Source organism: Dermacentor andersoni, chromosome 8 (assembly GCF_023375885.2).
Source record: "Dermacentor andersoni chromosome 8, qqDerAnde1_hic_scaffold, whole genome shotgun sequence".
Classification (NCBI taxonomy): Eukaryota; Metazoa; Arthropoda; class Arachnida; order Ixodida; family Ixodidae; genus Dermacentor; species Dermacentor andersoni.
The window spans coordinates 21286062-21314060 of NC_092821.1; the positions used below are offsets into that span (position 1 = coordinate 21286062).

The 27999-nt window shown below is 46.5% G+C and overlaps 1 protein-coding gene across 1 annotated transcript; it reads right to left on the reverse strand.

Annotated features, from left to right (window-relative positions):
* Positions 1-10729: 10729 nt before the first annotated feature.
* LOC140212940 (uncharacterized) lies at positions 10730-19939 on the reverse strand (the record flags this gene model as incomplete). Its single annotated transcript, XM_072284044.1, has 8 exons — positions 19930-19939; positions 19458-19546; positions 17962-18132; positions 15601-15713; positions 14493-14681; positions 13294-13355; positions 11794-11965; positions 10730-10784 (listed from the first exon to the last, which is right to left on the reverse strand). Coding segments are annotated over exons 1-8 (861 nt in total), but the record flags the coding sequence as incomplete, so codon positions are not given.
* Between the last annotated feature and the right edge of the window lie 8060 nt (positions 19940-27999).

Consider the following 27999-nt stretch of genomic DNA (forward strand, 5'->3'; position numbering starts at 1 on the left):
AAAACGCTGCGCAATGATCTATTGGACAGCCTTTTTGCCCCACCTCGGTACCGAACTATATACAGTCGAGGCCCAGGCCAGAATGTTTTGAAACGTGTTAAAAAAATGCAGGTACCGCCTGGTATGAAAACTTTCTTTTTCAAACTACACACAGGAACACTATCGGTTGCAACGTTTTTAGAAGAAAGGGGCTTTTACATGCCATGGGGCTCACATTGCTTCATATGCAAACAACCAAAAACAATATACCATGTGTTTTTACACTGTTGGGCGGGACTTTTCTTTTGGGATGTTCTACAGCGAACAATAAAGAAAGAATTTCCTCTTGATCCACATGGCATAAGGTATCTACCGATAGATGACGAGGACGGAACAGCTTTCGATCAGATAATGTTAACTGGCCTCTACTACATATGGCGAGCTCGCATGGCTGGCTTCTATTGCGATCCCGATGCAAGACCGGCCCGTGTTTTCTTTCGATAACAAATAACACGTTTTCTTGATGTGCTTGCTACACATGAGTGCCCTCCGCCTTGGATGGCCAGGATAGAACCCCTGGCTAATCTTAAAGAATTTTAAACAACGCCAGCTCACATATAACAGGCGGCTTTTACTTATTAATTTTTCTTAAAGGAGTACTGACACAAAAAAAAAAATCCACGTGGTTTTTTCTGCTTTAATGAGTAGTTAATGACCGAGTAATCACGGCACGAGACCTCATTTACTTCAGAGCGCGACAGGTAATTATTTGCAGCCTTTTTTGTAGGGACCACTCCAAGTTTCGGTTTCAGAGAGCAACGAAACGGCCAACCGGGAGTGTAAACAAAGTGGTCACGTGTTCGCAAAAAGCCATGACGTATGCTCTGACGCGCAGCCAGTGTGCGGCGCGCCGGCACGCGAGCTTCGTGTTGCTAGTCGTCTGCTACGCCTGCACGTGGTTTGCCATGTCCTCGCCATCATCGTCGTCGTCGTCCTCGTTTTCGTCGTCCAGCGGCGACGATTTCCTGCATGCGGGAGTCGCGGCCGTATTAGACGTGGCCAATCACTTTCAATTTGACCCACTGGAGAGCAGCGACTCGGATATTGCGGCCGGCGACGGCGAGGACGAACCTCAACAAAACCTTCGCATCGGCCACGTTCAATGGTAATACACAACAAATCGGCGTTGAACGTTGTTGTCTGCACGGCATTTAACCAGTAGTGTGTAGTAGCGGTCTCAACTCTTCGCATGTCATAATTAATCTCAATTTTCACTACGTCTTAAGAGCAACAAATGCTGCGGCATATATATGCTATGTATCCGTTGTGTTTAGAGGCATGGTAATTGCCATGCTTCGATGTACCTACATGTCATCTGGTTTTCGAATGAGCGACGGCTAATTGCTTTATATGCCGGTCTAACAGCAGACAGTTTATTTATTTATGTTACCCTCAGGTTACAGTTTGTAAAACAGAACTGCAATGCTCAGCAACATCGGCGAATTGCAGTGTGCGGAGCCAGCAGAGCGCACGTTTCATGTATCGCGATTATCGCAGGTGCCAATGTGGACACTGCAGGGCAATGGAGACGCAGCCCGAGTCGGTGTGCTGCACAGAGCTTGACCGTGTGGACGCACTCCGGGGCAACGAGGCGTGCATCACAAGCCACCCCACCTGTGTTCAGGCTTACCTGAACGTGCATGCCCTTGAAGTGGCGTATTACGCCCTCATGGAAGACCGCCCGGCGCTTGTAGAGGCCCCGGAAATTCACAGGTATTTATTTATACCTTTTCCACCACGGCCTCGACTCAAAGCACGACGTTCGCAATATTAAATTTTCGGTCGGGAACAATCTCGCCTCGCAACACGACATACGTCCGTCCAACCTTCCGTGTTAGTGTTCGAGCCCATCAATCGTAGCACGCGCGTAACCTTTAAGAGACGTGCAGTCGGCGTCACAAATTTACGGTTCACGGTATCTCGGACAACATTGAATTACCAGCGATTCCTGCAGGGGTCATGGAAATATTCAGCCTTTCCTCGTAAGCCGCGGACCCTATACTTTGACGCCGGCTGTACGCTACAGGAGGCATCACCCGCCGCTAATTAGCGTTATCTTTAAAATTCTCCTAACCTTGTTTATTTATTTTCAGGCGGTACAGATACACCGCATACCGCCAATTTGCACGGTGGGTGTGGCATCGACTAGGACGGGGCAACAGGAAGGTGCTGCCCAGCTGTGTCATTGCTGCTGTGAGGGACGCCTTCCCATCTGAGATGTACACAGGATTTAAATATCCAGATTATTAAAAAAATGTGAACAAAATGTGCCTGTGTGTGCTGCTGCAATGCTGTGTAACAAGAAGATGGTTCAGACATGAAATTTGCATTGCACATGAAGTTACAAATTGCCTCCTCAACAAATTGGAAAATACATAGTTTTTATTCACAAAATATATAGCATTATTGCTAACAGGGCCACGACCAAGGTCTGCATCACTTGTGGCCTACCCATCTACAGCTGACATGATAGCATAGACTGGTAGAATATTTCAAGTTCAGTGAATAGAAGGGCTATACGTAATCTCATCTGTTCAATCATTGCCATTCTCACTTCTGCCTATCACATCTTCATTTATTCTTACCAGACAGTTCATGCAATACATTTCGGTCTGTGAAAACAAGAAGCCCTCGGAGACATGACATGCATTTAGAAATTATTCGCTTCCTTTACACGCGCATACCAAATGGGTACTCCCAAGTGCAACATTATAGCAGCGAGTGGAGCGCATTATGTATTTGTGTCATGTACAATTGCACCGAGGAGTAGCTATACAAAACATTTTTAGAGGGCTTAGTAGTTGTGTGTAATTAACAACATTGGCAGCTCTCAGAAATAGGAAACTGGCTTGTGCAAAGTCTGGCTTCTTGTCCTATTTACTACAGGTTCATCTTGCAACAAATGGCACAAGAGTAGACGACGCATATTATAGTAGACAATTGCCCCTATTCTAGTCATGCGCCATCATCCTCTCTGCCATTTCAGCCAAGGCTAATGCAAAGTCGTGCTATATTAGAGATTTCATTAACTATGGCAGAACTGCCCACTTTTCAAGTTTTTTTGTCAGAATGATGCAGAAACGAAGTGGGTGAGGTTACAAGGTGGTTCAAAAAGATAAAACACGAGAGACAACAAAGTAGTAGCCGCTCACTTCCTGATGTTGCACAAACCATGCGAAAGTGGCAGTTGCTGTCAGAAGGGGCTTAGAGGCACCAATTTCAAATAGAAAGTTTCGAGTTTTCTTGTTTTTTTTGTAACTGTATTGGGCTCTCTACTTACGGTTACAATGATAAACTGAGAATACTGTAGTCAGACAAATATCTCATCGCCCTTTCACAGCAATAACTAATGTAAATACACTGTTACAGTACATCAAAAAGCAGAAGTAGCAGCCGAAATGTTTATTAGGTTAAGAAACGTAACAAGCTCCAAAAGAAAACCAAAATAAATATTGTGACGATGCGTCACAATTATTTACAGGATGGGAGATGATAGCTCAAGGTAGGCCATCTACGCAGACAATCGCAGTACAGTCCAACCATTGTCTTCATTTGTATTAGCACGTTTCATTTCCCCATTCGCAGACGATGCCCAGTGGGCAAGTCAATCAGAGGATCACTGGTGGTAAAGCTTGAGGCGTGCGGCGTAAGTCAACTGTCTCTTACTAAAGTGGCGACGGGTACTTGTGAGACGAGAGATTACATACATAACGTCACTGAAGTGGTCGAGAATGACGAACAGGCCAAGAACTTCCGACACAAACCACAGCGTCTACAGTCACACAACGTCACCTTTAGCATAAGAAACATGTTTATGGCAGGTGTCATAGCATGTCCTTGAATGCTGCTGGGATGCCAGAGTGCGTAGCCAGGCGGACGGATGTCTTGTCTTGTCTTGTCTTGTGTCCCAGACAGTGGCGCGTACCCACTATGGGGGATTGGCCAAGAAGCAGGCGGTTTTCCGTAAGGTTAGAAGTATAGAGAAATTAGATTTGAATAGTGGAGCGTGGGACGATAGAACTGTAATTTAGACTTGCAATGAAAGTATTGGTAAGAATTTTGCTAAAATAATTTAACGTAAAGGAATTAAGTAATAGAAACTATGGATAATTGTAGAAAATCAGCAAGGTACTCTTTTTGTCTCTCTAATAAAATTGTAAACAGCAAGAAAAGCATCCCTGTGGCTGGTTCCCAGTGAAGTTGCCCCAAAAGAAAGAATGTTTGTCGAGGTTAGTGATAGGCCAAGTTTGGTAAATGAGTATTCTAATATTCTTCTTTGTCTTAGAAAGCGGCGGCATGAGAGAAAATAATGTTCGATAGTTTCAGGTGCACTGCAATAAGAACATAGAGGGGACGTCGCGAGACCAGACCTGTGTAAGTAAAAATTTAGAGGAGGTATACGGCATCTCAATTTTGTAAAAGATACTTCCAATTGCCTTGAAGGACACCAATTAATATTCCATGGGAAGCCAAGATGGTGGAATTCAGAACACGGTGTTAGCATGGATATTGCAGAATTTTGAGATATAGCGAAATTTCTGTACCTTGCCGCGGTGACATAAGCTGATGTCGTCCGCCATTTTATTCCAACTTCTTCCTTCTCACTTCTTCCCTAGCCCATTTCTTCGTCTTCTTTCATGCGTCCAGTGAGACCACTTCAAACATGTTTCATTATTGCACATCATCTAAGTTACAGTATAGATTGCAAAGCAGTTTCAAATGGATCTGAACCTTCAGCCACAACAATGTCCCTTGGCAGTGCACAGAAAGAAGACATTAAACAATTTTGAGCTTGCCATATGGAAGCAGGCCGCACGCGTGCTGCTGCTCTATGAGAAGGACAGGAACAGCTCAATGTATGGATGCATGAATGCTAATTTTCACCAACGTGTTAAAGAACAAAAATATGTGCCCTGAAATTTCTCATTTATTATGCAGGGGAAGTTTTGATGCGCTATGTCCGACAGAGAATTGGTCAATTTCTTCTTTCTAGAAGTAAAACGAAATGTGTGCCTTTGAACCATTTCTATTTAGTAATGCCCTTAAAGACTGCTGCTCATGGTTGCTAAATAGCTATTGACGAATGAGTGATACTGAAAGTATGGTTGTTGCCACATCATCCATGTAAAAACTATTGTCATCCCTGCTGTCTGCTGGCACTGTCTTGCACGACCGACCTGTACTGGGCATAGTACGAACACTAGATATGGTGCAAATTTAGGCACCAGGTGATGCACGTTAGCACGGACGTGAGCTCCAACATTAGCACGCTTAAATCATGCCATCACCACTTTGTTCAACCTCCCTACAATGAACTCTTCTATCATCGCAACTTACAGACAGACGTCTCTTACCCTCAATCTCGGTCTTAAAAGAAGGTTGCAATGGCTATTTTGGACAGCAGACGTCTGCTATGCCACATTAGGGGCCAATTTATTGAGACACTTTCATCTGCTGGTCTGCCCATCTGTGGCAAACTTTCCTTCTTCTGGCGCGTTGCCGGTTTAGACATGAGCATGTAGCGGGGGATGGCCGAGCGAGGTGAAGAAGAGGAAGTGAAACGATGGAGTAGATCAAGTGAAGGGATGTACAAATAAAGCCCCAGTGTTCTGAACTATGCTTGGTGGTTTGGTTTGTGATACGTTTGATTACACAGGGTTATGAATGTTACATATTTGTATCTGATCACCAACGCCACCTACATATATAACCTAACAGTTGATAGTCTTGACAAGCCTGTGTGTTTTAGATATACAGCAACGGCATCAACATGCGCACATGCACCCAGCTATGTAAACTTAAATAAAGTTCTTTGTTGTATTCCTGAGACAAAACATCGTGTCAGAAGAGGACCACAAGTAACAAGAGCAGCAACCGACAGCTCTGCAACGCCTGCCCATGAACGCCATGGCAAGTCCCTTTTTACAACCTCCACCACCGTTCACGCCCGGCGACAACCCAGCAAGTGAATGGGAAGAATGGTGGGAAGCCTTTTTGATCTACGAAACCGCCATAGAATATTCAGCTAAGCCTGACGCCGCAAGAAAAGCACTTCTCCTTCACATCTTGGGACCGTCAGCGCGAAACATTCAGCATACGCTTCCCGAGGTCCAGGCCGAAGATTCTGTGAAGGCAATCATAAAGCAGTTTGATTACTTGTACACGCCGTGCAAGAACGTCACTCAAGCAACCGCACTGTTTAATACAATGGCACAGCAACTGGGTCAAACCATCAACGAATTTGTCACCACGTTGAAACTGCAGGCACGCAAGTGCGACTTCGGTCAACGAGAGAGCCGCATGAACAGCGACCGTATCATTGTAGGGATCAGGGACTATGCCCTACACAAACGCCTATTTAGAGAGCCCTAACTGACTTTGGAGAAAATAATTTAAGCCTGCAAAGCTGCCGAAATCTCGAAACAGCATGTTTGTGATTTACAAGACAAGCAGGGAGAGGCTACTATGGATCGCCTATCTCGCAACTACGCGCACAGCACGAAACAAGCCCGTCTGCATCGCACCAGTGCACATCACACGCCGCAACAACCTGTCAGCTGTGTTCAGCCTTCTCGTTGCACGTGCTCAAGATGTGGTACCAATCATCCACCAAGGAGTTGCCCAGCATACGGTAGCCATTGCTACTCTTGTGGCAAGTTGGGACACTTCGCTTCTGTGTGTCGTCAGAAAGTGTGTGCACGTTCCTCAAGAAATGCAGTGTTGTCTTTGGATGCCCAACCAGAGTCCCCCTCGGACACTCATCCAGTGTGCCTTGGCATGTTGACAGTGCAAAGACTCCATGCAGCAGCAGAATGGACAGAAACAATCAACATCAATGGCTTGGATGTTGTTTTCAAGCTCGACAGAGGAGCTGATGTAAACACCATTTTTTGAGTACGCTCAAGAGATGCCAGCAGCAACCAAACTTGCATCTTCCAGTGTGAAAGCCTCAACTTATGATGGCACAGGACTGCCAATACTTGGCGAGTGCAAAATGAAATTACTAGTGAGAGGCAAGTTCCATACTCTGACATACCATACCACCAACAAAAAAGTTTTTCCAGTCCTCGGAGCATCTGCATGCCAAGACCGACGGCTGATCGCCCGTTTCATAGTGTGCACTCAAGCAGTAGCAAGCCCAATGCTCTCAACGAGAAAGGCTCGCTACATTGCAGCACTCAAGCTATTTTAGATGCATACTCTGATGCATTTGAGGGCATCGGTCAATTACCAGGTGTGGTCAGCATCACTCTCAACGACAACGCAGTACCTGTCATTACAGCTCCCAGGAAGATTCCCCCTTGCTATCCAAGACAAGGTAAAGCATGAGCTTGATGACATGGAAACAAAAGGCATCATAACAAAAGTAACAGAACCAACAGATTGGGTCCTTCCACTCGTGATTGTCATGAATAAGGATGGACCTTTGTGATTGTGTTTAGACCCAAGACAGCTAAATGATGCGATCAAATGCGAGCATTACCGCATACCAACACAGGATGAGCTTCTTGCTTACCTGAGCAACTACACCCGTGTTTACAGTGCTTGACGCGAAGTCAGCGTTCTGGCAGCTAACATTCGATGAGCACAGCTCCAAGCTGTGTACATTCATCATACCTTGGGGATTGTACAGGTTTCTTCGAATTCCCTTTGGACTTGAGAGTGCACCAGTTATTTCAGCGAGCCATGGACAGTATCTTCTCAGGAACTGAGAATGTTTGACCCTACTTTGATGACATACTTCTTATGTCCAGCAATAATGAAGAACACAATGCAAAGCTTCATGAAGTGCTAGAGGTAGCACGACAGCACAACTTGAAGTTGAATGCATCAAAGACTAAGCTTGCTGTTTCAAACATTGCCTACCTAGGACACCTGCTAACACCAGATAGCTTGAAGCCTGATCCTGCCAAGCTCCAGGCTATCACTTCTATGAAAGCACCAACCACCATAGAAGAGCTACTCAGGTTTCTAGGCATGATCACATTTCTTGCAAAGTTTGTTCCTTTTGCACCGACAGAAACTGCAAAGCTCAGGGCCCTCCTAAAAATGATGCAGCATGGTACTGGGATGCAAACATGGACAGAAGTTTTAACTACCTCAAGAGAGTTCTTATAGAAGCATCAGTCCTCAAGTACTCCAACCCAAAAGAGCCAGTCATTGTCTCTGTAGATGCTAGTGCAAACAGACTAGGTGCAGTGCTGCTACAAAATCAACAACCAGTTGCATATGTCTCTGCGTCACTGACATCAGCACAAATAAACTACGTCCAGATAGAGAAAGAACTTCTTGCAGTTGTGTGTGCTTGTGAACACTAACTTTTATACATATGGCCGACCTGTGAGTGTGCACACTGACCACAAACCACTGATTGGTCTCTGCAAGATAGACTTCGATGCAATCACTCCAAGCCTGCGGCGTCTACTTCTACGTCTTCAGAGATACAATGTCCATCTTGTGTATGTGCCAGGCAGACACCTTACTGTCACAGATGCCCTTTCACGTGCTGCAGGCATCTCTCCACACTGACACATCCGATTTGCAAGAGTGCAGAGTGATGACTCTGATCACTGCTTCAACTACAAAGCTGGAAGAGCTTCGTATTGCAATGAAAAAAGATCCAGTTCTTCAGAAAGTTGCCCAGTATGTTCAGAATGGGTGGCCACAGAATCAAAGTGTTGATCCACCTGCTAGACCATGTGCTCATTGCCAAGATGAGCTACATCTATCGGATGGCCATCTTTTTCGTGGAAGACCCCTTATCATTCCTTCATCCTTCCAACAAGATACTCTGAAACGACTTCACACAGCACATCAAGGCATTGTTTCAACGAAAAGCAAAGCACGTGCAACATTGTATTGGCTGACAATCAACAAAAACATTGAAAAAATGGTCACCAGCTGCAAATTCTGTCAGCAGCACCAGTGCTCAAACCAATGAGAGCCACTAATGGACAGGAAGCTTCCCACCACGCCTTAGCAGATGGTTGCCATAGAATATTTTCACTTCAACAATGACACTTGCTTATAGTTGATTACTTTAGCAAGTACATTGTGGTTGAGCGTGGTTGAGCAGATTACAGACATTTCAGCTGCCAAAGTGATCTTTATACTGAAAAAAGAATTTGTGCACTTTGGTATCCCAGAAGAAATGATCTGAGACAATGGGCCACCGTTCAACTCTGAAATGTTCAAGAACTTTATCAGGAGCTGGGATATTTCCTTCAACCCAAGCTCTCCATATTATCCAAAGTCCAATGGTCTTGCAGAAAGGTCTGTACAAACAGTAAAAACCAGCCTAACCAAAGCACTGAAAGACGGTAGTGACCTGTCGCTTGTTCTCATGGAGCTGAGGGACACTCCAGTGGACAATTTAATACTGTCTCCAGCAGAACTTCTAATGGGCCGCAAGATAAGAATGCTCAAGCCAGTGGCACCCAAGCAACTAAAGCCACATTACGATTGTGGTGCAGCCCAAGAATGCTTTCAAGTTCGCCAGCCACAGCAACACAGTCATGGAGACAAATACGAAGCCATTGTCTTCCGTGACTCAAGGCGAACAAGTGTACTTTCGCCGAAACAACAAATGGGAACCTGGAATTGTAGCCCAAGTTGGCCCACAACCACGATCGTACGTGATCAGAGCCAAATGGAAGGCAATTCAGAAGAAACCAGTTCCATATCAGGCCAGGCGTTTGGCAATCAAGCTGCACAATACCTGAGGACTGCTACTCATTTCGCTCAGAGAACTTCACCTCCAGCAATCAACGTCACTAGCAGTGTCATACCAACATACCCCGCCAAGATCGCACTACACGCTCGGGAAGGCAAATTGTTCCTCCAGCAAGATATCGCTGAAGACGACATGCTTGTGCAAGAACTGAACTGCAGAGACCTAGCAAAAAAAAAAGGGGGGGGGGGGTGTTCAGGAAATTACTGCTTCCCAAACCTAGATAGGCGAGATTGCACAAGCGACGTCTTGTCGACAGGCCCCGAAGAACTTGTGACATGAGGTGGCTTCGATGGAAGGGCATATGGAGTGCCTCCATTGATGTACTCTTCAAGAGTGCAGAACAGACGGTTCACATAACCTGCATGGCCAAGAGACACTCGTGATTACTGAGTATGCAACGAAACAAGTGGAAAAAAACACACAATTGTAAATTTTGCACTGAGTGCTATGAAATTGTGGTAAGCAATTCTAAAGCATTTCCGAGCTCCTGTGAGCCTATGGAAATGCAAACAATTATGTCGATAAGGCTGTTTCTCTAAACAAATTACAATAATTGCTCTTTACAGAAAGACAATGCCGAAATATTTTTCGTATACTTTCTCGCCAGTCTCAGTTTGTTTCCACGATTCTGAAAGCAGTCTTCATAGATGTCTGGTTGAGCTGAATTTTTCTGCAAGCTTCAATAAGCTAGTGTGTTAAATTTCAGAGCATGTGCCCAATATTTAGAAAGAGTGCCTCTGAAAATAAGCAGTTTCAATGTATGTGGCTGCTGTTGCATGTAGTTTGTGAAAAGTTATTTAAAAAGTAGCACTGGTGATTATTTTGCCAAAATTCCATAAGAAGGACACCAGCCCCTTGCATACCGTAAGTCGGCGCCTGCTTGACAGAGGAGACACTTGCTTCTCCGTTCCGCGCTTTTGGGTGCTTCACCTTCCAGCGAAGTTCTCCACTCAGTGTCACGGCCTGACCCTTGTCGGCATTTTCATTGTAATGCAAGGCAGCCAGTGCAGTCCTGCAGTACAGGAATATGCCATACCTCTGTACATGCTATATTTTTATGTGCACTTGCCCAGCCCAGCATACAAGCAGTAAGGCAACTAATTGAATATACTTTCACAGTCATCAATATGCACAGTACCATAGGGAGAAACTGCTACATTCCCCTGGCAACGTAACGGAAACGTCATTCTGAAATGGAAAGTAGACTTACCATACTGAGCAGTCTACTTAATGCATAAACAAAGGCAATGAGAAACTGAAATCAAGTATGTGTTCTGCCTCGAAAATTCGCAAACGTTATTTATTTACTATCTCACAAGTAATAAAATTTTAATCGAACTTGTATCACCATCTAGCAGCACATTTAGTGTACCAGATGGCAAAAGCAGCTGTCTATATATGCACTGTTTGTTTTATCTTGCATGTATGTGTGAACTGATGTTAATCGATTTGGGTGATTTTGCCTGATGTCAAATGAGCGAGTCAGGGCAGCAGTAGGTTTGTGAAACTCGGCACGAAGCTTCGAAAATTACTTGCCGAGACAGCTCAGATGCTAGGAACAGCTCTTGGTACTTCAGTTTGAGGGAAGCTACAATGCACAAATGGCGCAAACATTTTGAAGGTCATTGTTCTATTGAAGATGATGAGCATTCAAGAAGAGAAGACCATTGACTTCAAAAACTGACTCCACTGTGGAGAAAGTGAATCAAGTCATTCTTTCCATACAGACTGTATGCTTTACACAACAATGCAGATCTGGAAAGCCAATTATTATGCAAATTATTTTGCATTCCTTGTCCTGAACATCAAACCCATAACCATTAGTGTTTTCCAGCATTCTAAAAATTCAACGCATCGAGTTCATCACAAGAAAATTTACGGTTGTTAAGCGTACCGGTACGGTTAACCTAGTGCAGTGAACTGAGGACTCGAAACGATATCAGGAAATGCTAACACATGTAGTTTTGACCTTACTATCACTGCTTGCCATTTTCTCACAATAATTTCTACAACAAACTTACCTTGCAAACATTCCATGGAAGGAGTAAGCATAAGCTTTCGGGGCGAAGCGATTGATTATTGCATGAAAAGATTCCACGCTATAGGTCTGCATGTGTGGCGAAATTAGACGGATGTCAGTCAGAAGCCTCTTGTTCGTCAACAGGCCGGACGGCTTGTCATAAGCATGGGTACCTGCAATAATGTACACAAACATGAAAAAACAAAGACACTATTACCCTGTTTGTGGTTGTTTAAAAAATGTCATTTTCTGGCATTACTCATGTACCAACAACTGTAAAAGGTCTTGTAGCACAGAATTCAAGAAAAAGTTAAGTTTACTTGTTAATTTGGCTCTCACCCTGGAATATCATGAACAATGTGACGGTCATAAAGGGAAGTGTCCAATCCACGTTACCATGGGAGAGCAGGCACACTTATTTTTCATGGTGTCTGTGCTCTAAAACTTTTTGCAGTTGCAGATACTTTGCTTCTACACTTCCGTCAATTCAGCCCTGACATGGCTGAGAAATGGCCAATAATTTGGGGGACCAAACAAGAGACAAATTTTACTTAATATCCATTGTGAACACACCGGACTGCACTTAATTACTGTCTGTGAAGAACAACATGTGGTCCAGAGTGCATGTGATACTTTGCATTTATGAAACAGCCATGCAGCAATTACAAATGGTATGGTTGCCCATGCCTAGACTAACCCCTTTGCTAGTTTGTCCTGCACCAAAAACACGTGACACAACCTGTTGCCACTAGCTATATAAATAACTTATAATTTGAATATGCTTTTGTAATTATACTGAAAGCAGTGCGTCGTCATGCTACATTAATCGTGCTGGTCATGCTATGCAAGAACGTTTTTCTGTTTCTGACGCTGCCTGGGATGTGGTTTTAGTTTCATAGCAGGCTTCACCACTCAGGCAGTTTCCTGGCGAATGTTCTAGAAAAAAAGGTGTGCATTACAGTTGTGGAATATACTGTATTAACTCACTGTCAGCTACAATTTTTGTTTTAAAATTTTCTTGTGACAGGTGAAAAATAGGGATTTTCGATGCTAGATGATGCAAGTTTGTTAGGCTCACTGTACCCTAAGCGCCGCCCAAAAATGTGCTGCTGTTATTATGGTAACCACTGTATAGGGTAGGCAAAGAAAGATTTTCTGTAAAAATGTACAAGAAAGCTGCACCTGGAAAGATCCATTTCCGTGGCTCAAGGTCGCCATGCTGGCATCTATCTTAAAGTAGGCTGTGGCCATGGTGTTATTCTTGCACGTGGTTCATTACAGAAAGCCACACAGCCACGGCAAGGTCACCATTGCCATTCCCACAGTGCACTGAAAAGTATAGGTGGTTGACGATTGAACGTGTCCACAGGCCAATGGCAGCGCATCCTGTGGATTTCGCAGCCTGCAAGAGCTTCTTGTTTAGCCCTGTACAACGAAAAAGAAAGATAAGAAGCAGCTAATAGTAAAGGAGTCTCTAGCAGAAAAGACAGACAATGCTGACCTTTGCAGACGTGCCATGCATCAAACAGGTGGTCCACTTCAGGCCTCTCAGACTTGAAGTACCTGCATCAGTCTTGCAGACTTTGCTATTTCACAAACAGCTGTGTTACAGCCTGCACTACAATCGTTAGTATGTGGCCCAGACCAAGAGACATGTCATTGCTGCACATTGGTCTCCCACTTCTAGTGAGAAATGTATACAGTGGTGGCCTTACAATGGTTTCCTTGTGCTTCATGGTTCCCACACTACTCAACTGTTTTCATACACATTAAGAGTAGATGTAATAAGTTAGTCATATTGACACGTGTACAGTGAAACCATGTTGATATGATTCTGCGTGATACGTTTTTTTTTTTCGTTTCCCAGTGAACACCCCATGGAGCAATGTATTTTTACGCGGTTGATACGATCGCGTTTTCACCTGAAGCTGGATGATACAACTGCAAACACGTATTTATGAAACTCGTAGCTTTATATTGAAGTGTACTAGATTACATTACGTTCCAACAACCCACGAACGTGTTAAAGGCCGGCGACACAAGTGGAACAATACGTGCTGCGCGCCGGCGGCGGCAAAACGCGTGCCACTAAAGCTGCCGCAAAGCAGATCATATCAACGGGGTTCCACTGTACTTGTTTATCTTTCATCAGTAACCCCTTTTCACCTGCTAACGTGCAGGACACGCCTGCAAGTATCGGAAGTTTCTCGAACATTATCGATGCTTCTATCTGTCGTCTGTGGTCACCGACACTTATGTAATCTGATTTTATGAGTGACGCGAATCGTGTAGTACTTTCTGGAAGACACGCGGGCACCAGGGATTACGCTGGAACCTTTGATCACTAATGTATAAAGTAGACATGTTTCGCTGCTGATCAGTTTATCAACAACTGACGGATTGTGCACGCCGCTCTTGTTGTAAAGCTAGTTAGTTTCATTGCTGGGCACAGGACGGCCCAATAAAGATTCAGCTTCGTCATTCACAGTTTTAGCCCTGTTTTCTTCACTGTCACTGCTACGTGACATTATTGTATTATTTTTGCCGTGAAGAATTTCTCTTTTTCCTAATGTCACGCTTTTTTTACTTTTATGAATGCTGCCATGATTACAGCACAATACTAATTAATCCAGGTTGTTTTCTGGCTACATTTGAGGGCACTTTTACTTAGCACTTTCATTTACATTTGGCAACACTGACCTGCGCACTTGTGGATGCCGGTCAGTCACCACTTCAGTGACAATGATGCCGCTTTCATCAAGGGAGGTGAGAGCCCTCTTCAGACCCTCAAGCTCCATGTGTGTGCTTGAGGATACCTCGTTGCACTGGAAACCAAAGAAAATGCTTGATGAGATGCACCTAAATGCGGCTACTAGATGAAGCAAACAGCTGAAGAGAGATGGTTGGTTGATGGTGAAAAGGAAAGCCTGCTACTCACACCGCAACTATTTAGCATGCAAATGGCACCTAAACATTGGCCAAGAGTAGTGAAAAGGAATAAAAAAGCGGTAACGAATGAAGCGGACTACTTCTGGAATGAAGCGGAGTACTTATGGTCAGCTATTTATTAAGAGTAAATAGCGGACAACACCTGCCTTACCGAACTTATGTCTGGTGGTTGGTTATTCTACCCGGACCGCTACATATTTTAGCGCAGTCGACGACGAACGTGTGGGTTACGTTCTGCATCGGCCAGACGTCGTCACAGCATGTTGTCTTCAAGAGTTACCAAGTGCAAAGTGGGCCGTCAACTAACCGTCCACGTCATGTTCAGCAGACCTCATCGACACAGTTATGAAAGAAGCCTCCATAGGTCGCAAGCAACTTCTTCAAATGGAATCGGTGAAGGTGCATCTGTCACTACCGGCACTGAAACAACTGAACCTCGAACCAATGCGATATGGACGCTTCGCGCAAGAAACCACCGCAGAGATGAGCATCATTATGAAAATTATTGAAGAGCAGCAGTGACAAATGACGCAACAGTCAACTAATGAAAACTCTAGTTGAGTCACTCAGCCTAGACAAACCAGTGCAAAGGCTTGCGGAGCCGGACATTTTTGAAGGCAACCACCAAAGCCCTCACCAATGGCTATGTTTCTATGAGTACGCATCGGAAAAGATTAAGTGGATTTCTGATGATTCAAAAATTTAAAAGATACGAAGTTATCTTCATGCCACTGCCAGGACATGGTACAATTTGCAGCTTCTTGACAAGGCAGCACCATGTTGGGAGAAATGGAAAGTGAGTTTCCTGGCTGCTTTCGAAATCAGTGCTGTAAAGAGATGGGATGCTGCTCTAGGTTACCAGTACGCATCAGGACCTCCTCTAGAGTAAGTCCTTGAGAAGCTTAATTTGCTGCATGCCGCTGAACCTAGGCTCGCCTCAACAGCAGATCTTGCCTTAGTGATGCAGAGACTCTGTTTAGACATTCGAAATGAAGTTCAGATGAGAGCCCTAAGGACCCTTGACGAGCTTTTTCAGTGCCTGCAGAATCTGTTAACAGGAACAGAACTGGAACATGAACGCTCAGTGTGGAGGAGACAACTGGTTTTTAACAATCAGGACGTGAATAAGTTGACTAACCATAAAACCATAAGGAGTGTCTATCCTCGAATAGCTATGCACCTAACTACATGCACAGTTTGGGCTATGCAATGGGCACAGTTCTATATCAGAAGTCACCACGACAATCTGATCATAAAAAGCACTACGTCGTTGGATATTACAGCTATACATTGAAGCCTGCTGAAGTCAATTCATACTACCACAGAAAAAGAAGCGTTGGCAGTTTTAAAAGCTGTACAGTATTTTAGAACCTATCAAGAAGGTGCGAAATTCACCATTTTTACCGATCATAAAGCTTTCACGCATCTCCTAGGCATGGCACAACCAAAGGGTCGAATCGCGAGGTGCATTAATTACGTACAACAGTTCGACTTTGCCGTATCACATCGGCCTGGCCCACTACTGACGAATGCGGACGCTATGTCGAGATTACTTGTCCACGAGACAAGCGAACACCCAGAAGAAATAAATGAGGTGAAGTTGTGGGAAGGCACTGAGGAAATAAAGTTTGCGGACGGAAAATATTGCATGCCATCGACAATGGTTCCCAAGATACTTCAACTACACCACGACAGTCCAGAGTCAGGGGGACATGACGGCTTCTGGCGCACTTACAACAAACTGCTGAAAAGGTTTACTCGGCCAAGTATGAAGGACGACATCCGAAATTACATTCGCACGTGCCGCCTATGTCAAGTGAACAAAGTGAAATTCAAGCAGGCGACAGACATGATGGCAAGCCCAAAGCATTCACGCATCCCATTTAATGTCATTCACTTAGACGTCGCGGAACTTAATAGGATGCGAGAAGGCACAATGAAAGAAAACTCAAGCATTTTTACTCAGTATTGACAAATGCACAAGAATGACCACGGCCAAGGCAGGAAAACGCCAACAGTGTCATTGCTCTTCAAGCTCAATGCTTCCAAAATACAAAGACGATAGAGTGTGGCAATGGCCCGACCTTCCGAAGCAAAAAGTTAGCCAACTGAACACGAGATCATGGGATAAAAGTAAAATATTGCTCACCCTACCATCCTGCAGCAAACGGCCTTGCTGAACGTGCTATAAGGGACATCAAGCAATACATGAAGATGTACCCGAAATTCCAAGGTGGCTGAAGCTCTGCCTTGAAGCTGCTCCAATACACCACAACCATTCTTATATAAGGATGCAGTCCTCTCTTTGCCACTGCTGGAATTGTGCCTACTCTCCCTGTGGATTGCGAACTCGGCATCCTGGAGAAGCTTACACTTAGTGAAATCAAAAAAAGCGAGAGACAAGAAAACGCCTATCGACAGCGCATGAAAGGGAACTTCGACAAGAGGCGGAACAGTGACATACGAGATATAGAAGTGGAAGACTGCGTCCTAGTCAGGAAAGGAATTGGAAGTACCAGCGCTATGTTTTACGGACCCTTCCCTGTGGTTTATAACGGCATCGCAGCATGATGTATTGAAGACTATTTGGTACCTGGGAGCCACCGGTCAAACAGTGCGCGCCTCAATCAGAAATGAGTTCAACTATTACACCAGGAGGTGTAAACACCTGGGGAGGGTGAAGCGGACTACTTCTGGAATTTAAAAAAAGAGGAAGAGGGGTCGGTGGAGAATAAGACTAAATGGCGAACAACACTCGCCTTGCGGAACTTATGTCTGGTGGTTAGTTATTCTACCCGGACTGCTACAATGAATGCCAGAAGAAAGGAGGTAAATTTGCTGCTCTGCAGGTGGTAACTGCCCATGCGCTCTGCTCGATGCGTTCTGCTGGGAAACAGAGGTCAAGGAGCAGTGAATGTGGAAACCAAATAACATTCTGTGCTCTTTAAATACAGCACTTGTAGCAGTTATTTGTAACTATAGTACTAATAAATGGACATCATAATAACACATAAAGAAAGAATGACTCTGCAGGGTGAATGGAACTTTCTGGTTAGTTGCAAGTACAAAGAATGCCGGCATTATCCCATGGAAGAACGTGGTGGCAACATGAAAGAAAATAATGTAAAGCAATGCACAATGTAACATAATAACAAAGAAACAATTAATAAAACCAAGTATATGCCTGTGCCTAGAAATAAGTGCATTACTGAGCTCTCACCTGCACAAGCTCGATATCAATGATGCGATTCAAGTTTGTCTCCAGCACTGAGTAAACGCCATACTTGGCACTGTAGCCAGGAGAATCAGCACGGCTGTCGCCTGCTACTTTTGCTCCTCCTCCACACGACACAACCGTTTGCATGAGCCGCCTCTTTTCATCCTGCCAGACCTGGAATATGCATAAAATGCATTTATTGACACGTATTCCTGTGAATATGAAAGGCAGGCCATGTATACCACGTCATGAAATGTACATCTCAGTTACAGTGTGCAGTGTGTATGATATTGACCATTTTTTTCATCATGCAACACCCAAGCACCAACAGATTGTGGTCATCTCAATTTGTGTAATACAGAAATTCCATTACCTTGTTCACTGCTGGAAGCAATAACTTGCATTGCAAGCGATGGTACGATCTCTCGCTGAAGCAGGCTACGCCCGCATTCTACAGAAAACGCAAGGACTGCGCTACGCTGCAGCCGGTGAAAAAAAATCGCAGCAGCCAGTGTAATGTCGCCTGCGGCACGCTTCCCTTTCTTCGGCTGACTGTGCCAGATGTTGACATGCTTTTCCTGGCATATCACAGAAACAGTGACAAGAGAACCTTTCACCTGCAATCAGGATAATAATACAGCACATAGTGTATTTGGATACACACTGGAAACAACCCTACACTGCATTATTGAAAAGCATGTCATCTGTTGTCACATGAGTGAACATTGGGAACAGGCATACATGCAGGGGGGACTGCAAACTAGCTCCAATTAAACGCACATGGGTCGAAGAAACAAGTAATTCAGGACAGTGCCATTCCTAGGGAGTCTCTCACCAAGTACTGATCGAGCTGAATGCTACAGAGCTTATGCAATCTCACGACAGCCAGTGCATTCGTGCAACCTTACATAGTGGCAAACTAGCTGTGCACAGTCACTTTATTTTAGTTACGAGGAAACATTTTATGTGTTCATATACATGGTATCTGCCGACGGCACAGGGTACATTTTTCTGATCGAATGATTAGCACCTCTAATACGTTTGCTGCCATTGTATTGGTAGTGACAATGGATTTACAACATTAGAATGGATGCAGGAAAGTCTGCAACAAGACGGTGTGCTGAAAATGTGCATTCCTAGTTCCATTCCTCCCCTCCCCCTTTTTAACATAGGCAACACCATAATTTTCGCAATGACGGACATGCCACGAGAATAGGGGACAACAGTCGAAGCTGGAGCTTCCCTGTAGGTACTCTAAATGGCACTGTTAGTCCTGTTCGAAGAGGAAAAGGGCAGAGATGACATGCCACTACTTAGGTAATCTTGAGACTTTTGGAACCTGCACACACCTATCTAAACAAACGTGCTGGGTCCGTCATTGTATGCGTCTGCAATTTTTTTTTTTAGATATTAGCATTGCGTCATGAGAACACATCACAGTATCTGCAATGCTGTTAATAATTACACCATTTATTTGTGAGAGAAAGAGACATGCACACCTGTAGTGAAGGTTCAGCAGGGAAGCCACAGGTCTTGCAAGTTCGGAATACCTGCAGCAGGCATTCCTTGTACACAATGAACTTCCTAGCTGCAAGAGGTTCACCTGAGGATCTGTTAAGAAGAACATTCATTGGAGCATATGTAAACATTGTTCTTTCATGAACTGGCACAATTGTGGATATACTTATATTGCTGCTAGAAGTAGCTTTTATTATGATGCAACCGCCATGCACTGCAACGACAGCCCACAACGAGGAATTGGTGAGGCTATAATTGCACAAATTGTGAAGTGCATGAAATTTCACTGCATGAACGTGACGCACACACATACACACAGATGACAAAGAAAGGCATGAGGAAATGAGATATTAGATGCTATAGGTACAGCGATAAACTGCTCGCCAAAAATAACATGGCAATATACAAGCTAACCTTTAGGGCATTACAAGCCTATTTGCCCTGCACACTTACCTGAACACATAATGAGGAAGGGCACAACTGGTACCTTATTAATACAGTTTTCACATTACTAACGAGAGGAGCATGTCCATGATTAAATGAAAAGTAAATTGTTTGGTTTCACAAATGCCAGAACCACAATATGATTATGCGGCACGAAGTAATGGGGTACTCCTGAATAATTTCAACTACCTGGATTTCTTTGACGCGCACCCAATGCACAGTTCACAGGCATTTTTGCAATTTGCCCCCATCAAAATGCGACCGCTGTGGCTTCATCGCACAACTTCATGCTTAGCAGCACAAAGCCATAGCCCCTAAGTCACCACAGCGGGTGCATGCCTACGATGCTGGAAGTTGCAAACAGGATGATGGTCACCGTCCCTGGACTTTATTTGACTGCCCCAGCCAGTACATGTTCAAGCAAGTGCAGCGGCAGGCAGAAACGATTCCCCTGAACCTTTTCTCCCTCGTGCACATTTAATGCCCCTTGATTGAAGCTCAGACAGTTCAGCTACTGAACTCCTTGGATTGTTGTGGCATAGGGAAAACATGAAGTTCTGTTGAAAGATATACTTCAAGGCCACTGACATTCATGCGCTTTCTACTGCAGGCTCAAACAAAAAAAACAAAATGTCATGTCACTTACGCCACTGAGCTGTTCAATGTAGGCTCATATGTCTTGTCATAAGCGTTGTCTTCATAGGTCATGGATGGCTCTGAACATAAAGGTGTAGAACACCGCTGACGCATTTCCTCCATCAACAGGATGTCCGGCAATTCCAAATCAGTCTGGCATGCTGGAAGTGCAATGAGGCATGAATTTGCTAAGGGTACCCCATTGAGATCAGCACATAAAGGGTTCCATAATAGCTTCAAGTTTATTAAATTAAATTAAATTATAGGGTTTAACGTGCCAAAACCACTTTCTGATTATGAGGCACGCCGTAGTGGAGGACTCCGGAAATTTCGACCACCTGGGGTTCTTTAACGTGCATCTAAACGTAAGTACACGGTGTTTTCACATTTCGCCGCCATCGAAATGCGGCCACCGTGGCCGGGATTCGATCCCACGACCTTGTGCTCACCAGCCCAACACCATAGCCACTGAGCAACCACGGCGGGTAGCTTCAAGTTTCAAGACCACCAATACTACAATGGCGTGACAGGCACTCACCCACTTCTTTGACAGTTCGGCTTGCTTGCACCTTTGCAGATTTTGTTGTAGCCTTCAGAGCCGCCTGAGTGGCCTTGGAACAAACTTCAACGAAGCACTGGGATGATGCATCTAGCTTTACTTGACCTGTGGAAATAAGTAGTCAGCTGTCTGCCTTAAATCAAATTTTTATTTATTGTTATTTTGCCATTATATCTTGATTTTTAAAAATACATAGTAGCTGCTGTTTGCTGTATGTACTTCACGATTTTTATATATCCTGCCTCCGGTAGTCTCCAGGACGTTTTCTTGCTTTTAAACTGCCAAGTGTATTGGACAGAAATGTATTGGGCAGTTCTACACTTATTGCACTTCATCAAAGATAAAAGCTCATGTGCAGCGTTACAGAAATACGGAGCCGTATAAAGAGCGGGCGCAGTAGAATGTGCACTGAAATGGCAAGAACTTCCATATCTTTCTTTTATTTCTGTGTCCTAACCCTAGTGTAATATTGTCACCCAGCTATGACAACTAAAACAGTTTAGCACCGACAGATTGAGAAAAAACGTCTGCCTTTAGCGATGGCTGGTCCTCGGAGAGCACGCGCGCAACCACGAACTTCGTCGTTCTCGCCTTAAGGGTCCCGTGTCAACACGTGCAAACCTAATTCGCGTCATTGCTCCCCTCTCAAAAGCGACCGGCCCGGTCGCTTCAAGGGCAGCGGGCGCGCACTATGGGCAAGAGTGCCAACATGAAAAGACAAAAAAAAAAAAACATACAGGAATGTACACAATGCTGAAGCGGTTTGTGAGGGTTGCTTAGCCCTGGCGTGCGTAGTACGGCTTCATCCGTACTACGTGGACGACTTCAGCACGGGGACGGCGTAGGTTCGAGCCAGGATCAGAGGTTTGAGGCACCACCTCGTAGTTCACATCACTGAGGCGGCGTACAACTTCGTAGGGGCCGAAGTAGCGGCGCAACAATTTCTCTGAGAGCCCGCGGTGTCGGATAGGTGTCCACACACACACGCGGTCACCTGGTAAGTACTAGACATTCCGTCGGGTCCGGTTGTAACGGTAGGCGTCGGTATTCTGCTGGGTGCGGATGCGATTCCGAGCAAGCTGGCGAGCTTCCTCGGCTTTCTCGACGAAATCTTCAGTGTTGTCATTCCTTGTGGTTCCGTGGTCTACCGGGAGCATGGCGTCTAAGGGGGTTGTAACGCGACGTCCGTAAACAAGCTCGAATGGTGTAAACTCGGTGGTCTCCTGCACAGCGGTATTGTAAGCAAACGTGACGTATGGCAAAATTTCATCCCATGTTTTGTGTTCCACATCAATGTACATGGAGAGCATGTCGGCTAATGTTCTGTTTAGGCGCTCTCTTAAGCCGTTAGTTTAGGGATGATAGGCTGTGGTCTTTCGGTGGTCGGTGGGTGTCAGTGTGACGACTTGTTGCAATAACTCCGCTGTAAACGCCGCACCGCGGTCAGTAATGAGTACAGCGGGTGCACCGTGGCGAAGCACGATGTTGTGGACGAGGAAGCTGGCGACTTCAGCAGCAGTTCCCCGCGGCACAGCTTTCGTCTCCGCATAGCGAGTTAAATAGTCAGTTGCCACCATTATCCACTTATTTTGCAAGGAGGACGTGGGGAACGGCCCAAGAAGGTCCATTCCCACTTACTGGAACGGCGCCGGAGGCGGATCCAAAGGCTGAAGGAGGCCGGCAGGCTTGAGGGGTGGAACTTTACGCCTCTGACAGTCAAGGCATGTTCGCACATAGCGCTGAACCGACGAAAATAGGTGCGGCCAATAGTATTTTTGCCGTATGCGCCCTAATGTCCTCGCAAAGCCTAAGTGGCCGGCACAGGGATCGTCGTGACGCGCCTGTAAAACTTCCTCGCGCAGTGCTGACGGAACGACGAGAAGGAACGTTTCCTGGCTGTTCTCGAAATTTTTCTTGTACAGGACATCGTTTCGTAGGCAGTACGACGTCAATCCTCGTGAAAGTGGGCGTGGGACGACAACGTCAGCTCCCTCGAGATATCGGATGACTGGAAGCAGCTCAGAGTCTGCACGTTGATAGTCAGCCATGCGCACCACGTCGACGACACCAAGAAACGGCAAATCTATCTCCAAGTCGGAGGATGTCAAAGGAATAGGAGAACGTGACAAGCAGTCACCGTCGCTATGCTTATGGCCGGATCTGTAGACAACAGTTATGTCGTATTCCTGGAGGCGGAGGCTCCAACGAGCGAGGCGACCTGACGGGTCTCGTAGATTGGCAAGCCAGCAGAGCGAGTGGTGATCACTGATCGCTCGAAATGGCCGGCCGTATAAGTAGGGTCGGAACTTGCTAATGGCCCACACGACTGCTAAGCATTCTTTTTCGGTCGTTGAATAATTAGCTTCTGCTTTTGTCAGACTACGACTGGCATACGCAATTACACGTTCTGCGCCATCTTGCCATTGAACGAGAATGGCCCCGAGTCCTACGTTGCTGGCGTCGGTGTGTATTTCAGTTGCCGCGGTGTCATCAAAATGCGCCAGTACTGGAGCGGATTGAAGGCGTTTGCGCAATTCGGTGAAGGCCTGCTCTTGTTCTTTCGTCCACGCAAAGAGCACATCTTGTCGCGTCAGTCTCGTGAGCGGTTCAGCAATCCTTGAGAAGCCTTCAACGAAACGATGGTAGTAAGCGCAGAGGCCCAGGAACCGCTGAACAGACTTTTTGTCTTTAGGACGAGGAAACTCGGCAACGGCAGCGAGTTTTTCTGGGTCTGGTCGTACTCCTTGGGAGCTGACCACGTGGCCTAGAAACTGGAGCTCCTGGAAGCCAAAGTAACATTTTTCAGGCTTGATGGTGAGGTTGGCCTTGCGTATTGCGGTAAGAACACTTCGTAGCCGGGTGAGATGTTCATCGAACGTGCTGGAAAACACAACAACGTCGTTTAGGTACACTAGACACGTCTGCCACTTTAGTCCAACGAGTACAGTGTCCATCATTCGTTGGAACGTAGCAGGAGCGGAACAGAGACCGAAAGGCAGCACTTTAAATTCGTACAGCCCATCGGGAGTCACGAAGGCGGTCCACTTCGATTTGCCAGTAGCCTGACTTTAGGTCTAACGAAGTAAAGAACTGAGCATGACGCAGACGGTCCAAAGCGTCATCGATCCGTGGCAGGGGATAAACGTCGCGTTTGGTGACTTGGTTAAGCCGTCTGTAGTCAACGCAGAAGCGGAGTGTGTTGTCTTTCTTTTTTACTATTACGACAGGCGATGCCCACGGACTTGTCGATGGCTGGATGACGTCATCCTTTGGCATTTCTTGAACTTGACGCTTAAACGCCTCCCGCTTCATAGGTGACACGCGATACGGATGCTGACGAACAGGCCGCGCCGACTCCTCTGTAACTATCCGGTGTTGCGTAACGGAAGTGCGCTGGACTTTGGATCCCGTGGAAAAACAGCCGGAGAATTCTGTCAGTGGGCCCAGCAGCTGATCCTTCTGGACATCTGCTAAGTCAGCATTAATGTGGACGCGGGTATTCAGGCTGGCGTTAGTTGTTGCGTCCGGTGAAGTCACTTGTAACGTGCCGATATCGGAGAAGTCAGCAATTTCGTTCAGCAATGCCACAGCTGTACCTTGAGGGACGTGCTGATACTCATGGCTGAAGTTTGTCAACAAAACTTGCGAGCACTTATGCTGTATTCGAACAAGGCCCCGGGCGATGCAGATGTGTTTTTCAAGCAGCAGCGGGATATTTGCCTCGACAATACCCTCATAGCCGTCGAATGCGTCGCAGGTGACGAGGGTCAATACGCTGCTCCTTGGCGGCACCGTGATGTTCTCGTCAACAATCCTCAAGGCGTTGACATACATGTCGTCAGTGCTGCTCCCTGCTAAGGCCTGCGCCGTCGAAAACGTTACCCGCGACTTTTGTAAGTTGATCACAGCTCCATTAGCCTGCAGAAAGTCCATTCCCAGAATTAGGTCCCTCGAGCAGCTTGGGAGGATAACAAAATCTCCGAGGTACGTAAACCCACGAATGCTCACTCGCGCTGTGCATCTGCCTACCGGGGTTAGCAGATGGCCTCCTGCAGTTCGAATCTGCGACCCTGTCCACTCGGTAGAAACTTTCTTCAGCTTGCAGGCAAGGTCCATGCTCATAACTGAGGTGTCCGCTCCAGTGTCGATTAATGCCGTTATTTCTTCGTCGTCTATGGTGACGGGAATGTTCGACGTTACTACCTCTCGTAAGGTGTTCGACTCCGTCTGTACGTCTGCGTCGTTCTGTTTTCGTCGTTGTCGTCGTAGTGGAGGATATTGCGTACGGTCGTCGTCAGCGGCCTCACCTCCAGAGGTCGCTGAACTCAGTTTTCCCGACCCGCCGGGCAAGGCGAGCGGCGTCTCAGAGTGCCGCGAGTAAAAGCTTGGCTTGGTGCTGGTGACCTGTAACGAGCAGGAGACGACGAACGGGGCTCCGGCCATCGCTGATCATCATTGCGACGATTTGTGAGGAAACTCTCTATTTCCGGCGGCCGCTCACCAGGTCGTGGACGAGGTGCATTCGGCGAGAATCCACGAAGCCCCAGAAGACGATAAGGACACATTCTATAGATGTGCCCGGCTTCGCCACAATGAAAACAAAGGGGTTTGTAGTCTGTGGTGCGCCAGACGTCGCTCTTCCTAGTCCTTGCTTCGGCGATGTGCGGTGGGCTGCGAGGTGGCCTGAAGCTTACGTCCATTTGTTGAGTGGGGTGTACCATGCTGCACGCACTTGAGGGTGGCGGATGGCGTACTGCTTCAGCGTAACTCATTTCGGCGTGCGGTACCTGCTGTGGTGCCTCGTACTGTCCAGGAACATGGACAGCCTGTCGGACCTCGGCGCGCACCATTTCCGCAATGGAAAGTTGTCCCACAGGGGCAGTGGTCGTCTGCATCTTCTGCAGTTCCTCCTTGACGACAGCCCTGATGTGTTCTCGCAAGGCGCCAACGTCGTTACCGAGGGTAACGGCAGGGAGCTCCCTTGAAATCACGGCGTCGCGGTTGTTTTGCCTGGCCCGCTGTTGAAGGGCCTTTTTCATAGTACTGGCTTCGTCATGGAACTCTGCAAGTGTCGTCGGTGGATTTCGAATTAGGCCAGCAAAGATTTCCTCTTTCACGCCGCGCATGAGATGGCGCACCTTCTTTGTTTCAGTCATCAAAGGGTCCGCACGTCTGAAAAGCCGATTCATGTCTTCTACGTACGCAGTCACTCGCTCATTCGGGCCTTGAATTCTTGCCTCCAACGCTAACTCCGCTCTCTCCTTCCTGTCCGCCCTGGCGAAGGCATTGAGGAACTGCCTACGAAATTCTTCCCATGACGTCAGTGTCGCCTCGTGGTTCTCAAACCATGTTTTCGCGGAATCTTCAAGAGCGAAGTACACGTAACGTAGCTTACGCTCGTGGTTCCAGTCGTTGAGGTTGGCAACCCGGTCAAAATGGTCAAGCCAGTCATCGGCGTCCTCTGAAGCACTTCCGTGGAACAGATTCCGCGTCCGGATGTGATTGACGACAACGTGCGATGCTGCAGGAGTGGCAGGAGGTGGTTGGGTCGTCATTCTAGTTCGTTCAGGTAGCAGACCGTGCTGTGGCTGGAGTCCCTGGAGGCGTCGGCTGGCACGTACGTGCACAGAGGTAAGCTCGGTTGAACTACTCGCCGGGCTTAGGTCTGGGGTATGCTCCGGAGATCTTAACATCGACCGTACCCAGCACCTCCACCAGAAATGTCACCCACCTATGACAACTAAAACAGTTTAGCACCGACAGATTGAGAAAAAACGTCTGCCTTTAGCGATGGCTGGTCCTCGGAGAGCACGCGCGCAACCACGAACTTCGTCGTTCTCGCCTTAAGGGTCCCGTGTCAACACGTGCAAACCTATTTCGCGTCAATATCACCTATTTCTATCGCGATGCTCGTTTACGCGATCGAGGGGCGCGGCCTAGCCTTTCACTGAGGAAAAGTCAAACATATATCAATTTTTGTAAACGTGACTTGATTTGCCGTTCGCATGGTCTTTGGTCAGTACATCGCGCACAGCACCAAGAAGCAACGTTGAGCAACCGCCAAAACGGTAATCTACGCTTATGACTAGTCATCGCACGGTGCACTAAACACACACCTGATGCATTTGCGGCCTCGTTTATCTCGTAGTCAGCGTTGAGGTCCATAGACCCGGGATGGGGGGCAGCTGGCTCACGCTCCGTGTCCGAGCACGACTGCGCAATATCAGGCATCATCAGATATGACGCTATCATCATGCGTACGCACCGCTGCAAGTAGTACCAACCTGTTGCCGAGGGCGCTTGGGCAATGGAGCAGGACACAAGGCGGCGTTAATAGTCGGCACAGCACCAGGCCTGAGGGCACGTCGTCTTGGTGGAAAATCGGACTGCGTTAAGTCCAGCGGGTTCTCTTTATAGCATGCACGCTCGAAATGAAGGGAGCACATAACGCTGCTTTTCAGCGGGGTCCACTCCAAGCGTCCAGAGGCGCGCACGAACTCGGTCCACTTCTGCCAGTGAAGGGTATCGTGGGGAAAACTATGCATAGTTATACCCAACCCTGAATATGTTCCGCAGAAGTCAACGCAGCAGTATGTACGCGGCATGGTGCTGTACTCGCAATTCGTGCGTGGTCAGTGCAGCGCAGTCAAGCTGATAGTGTGGGAAATATCCCGACGGACACGACAAAAACTGCAGTTGCAGCGACACGGAGGGCGTCCCACTACAACAGCTAGAGCAAGCAACAACAGAGGAGAAGAGCACGTGTAAAGCCGCATGGCAACCAACAAAAATTCGTGACGTAGCCACATGACGTAGCGTTTTCTTGGCTATTTACAATGCCAGGTGATGTCAATGTCGCGAGGTGCTCTGTCTTGCGGTTGGCT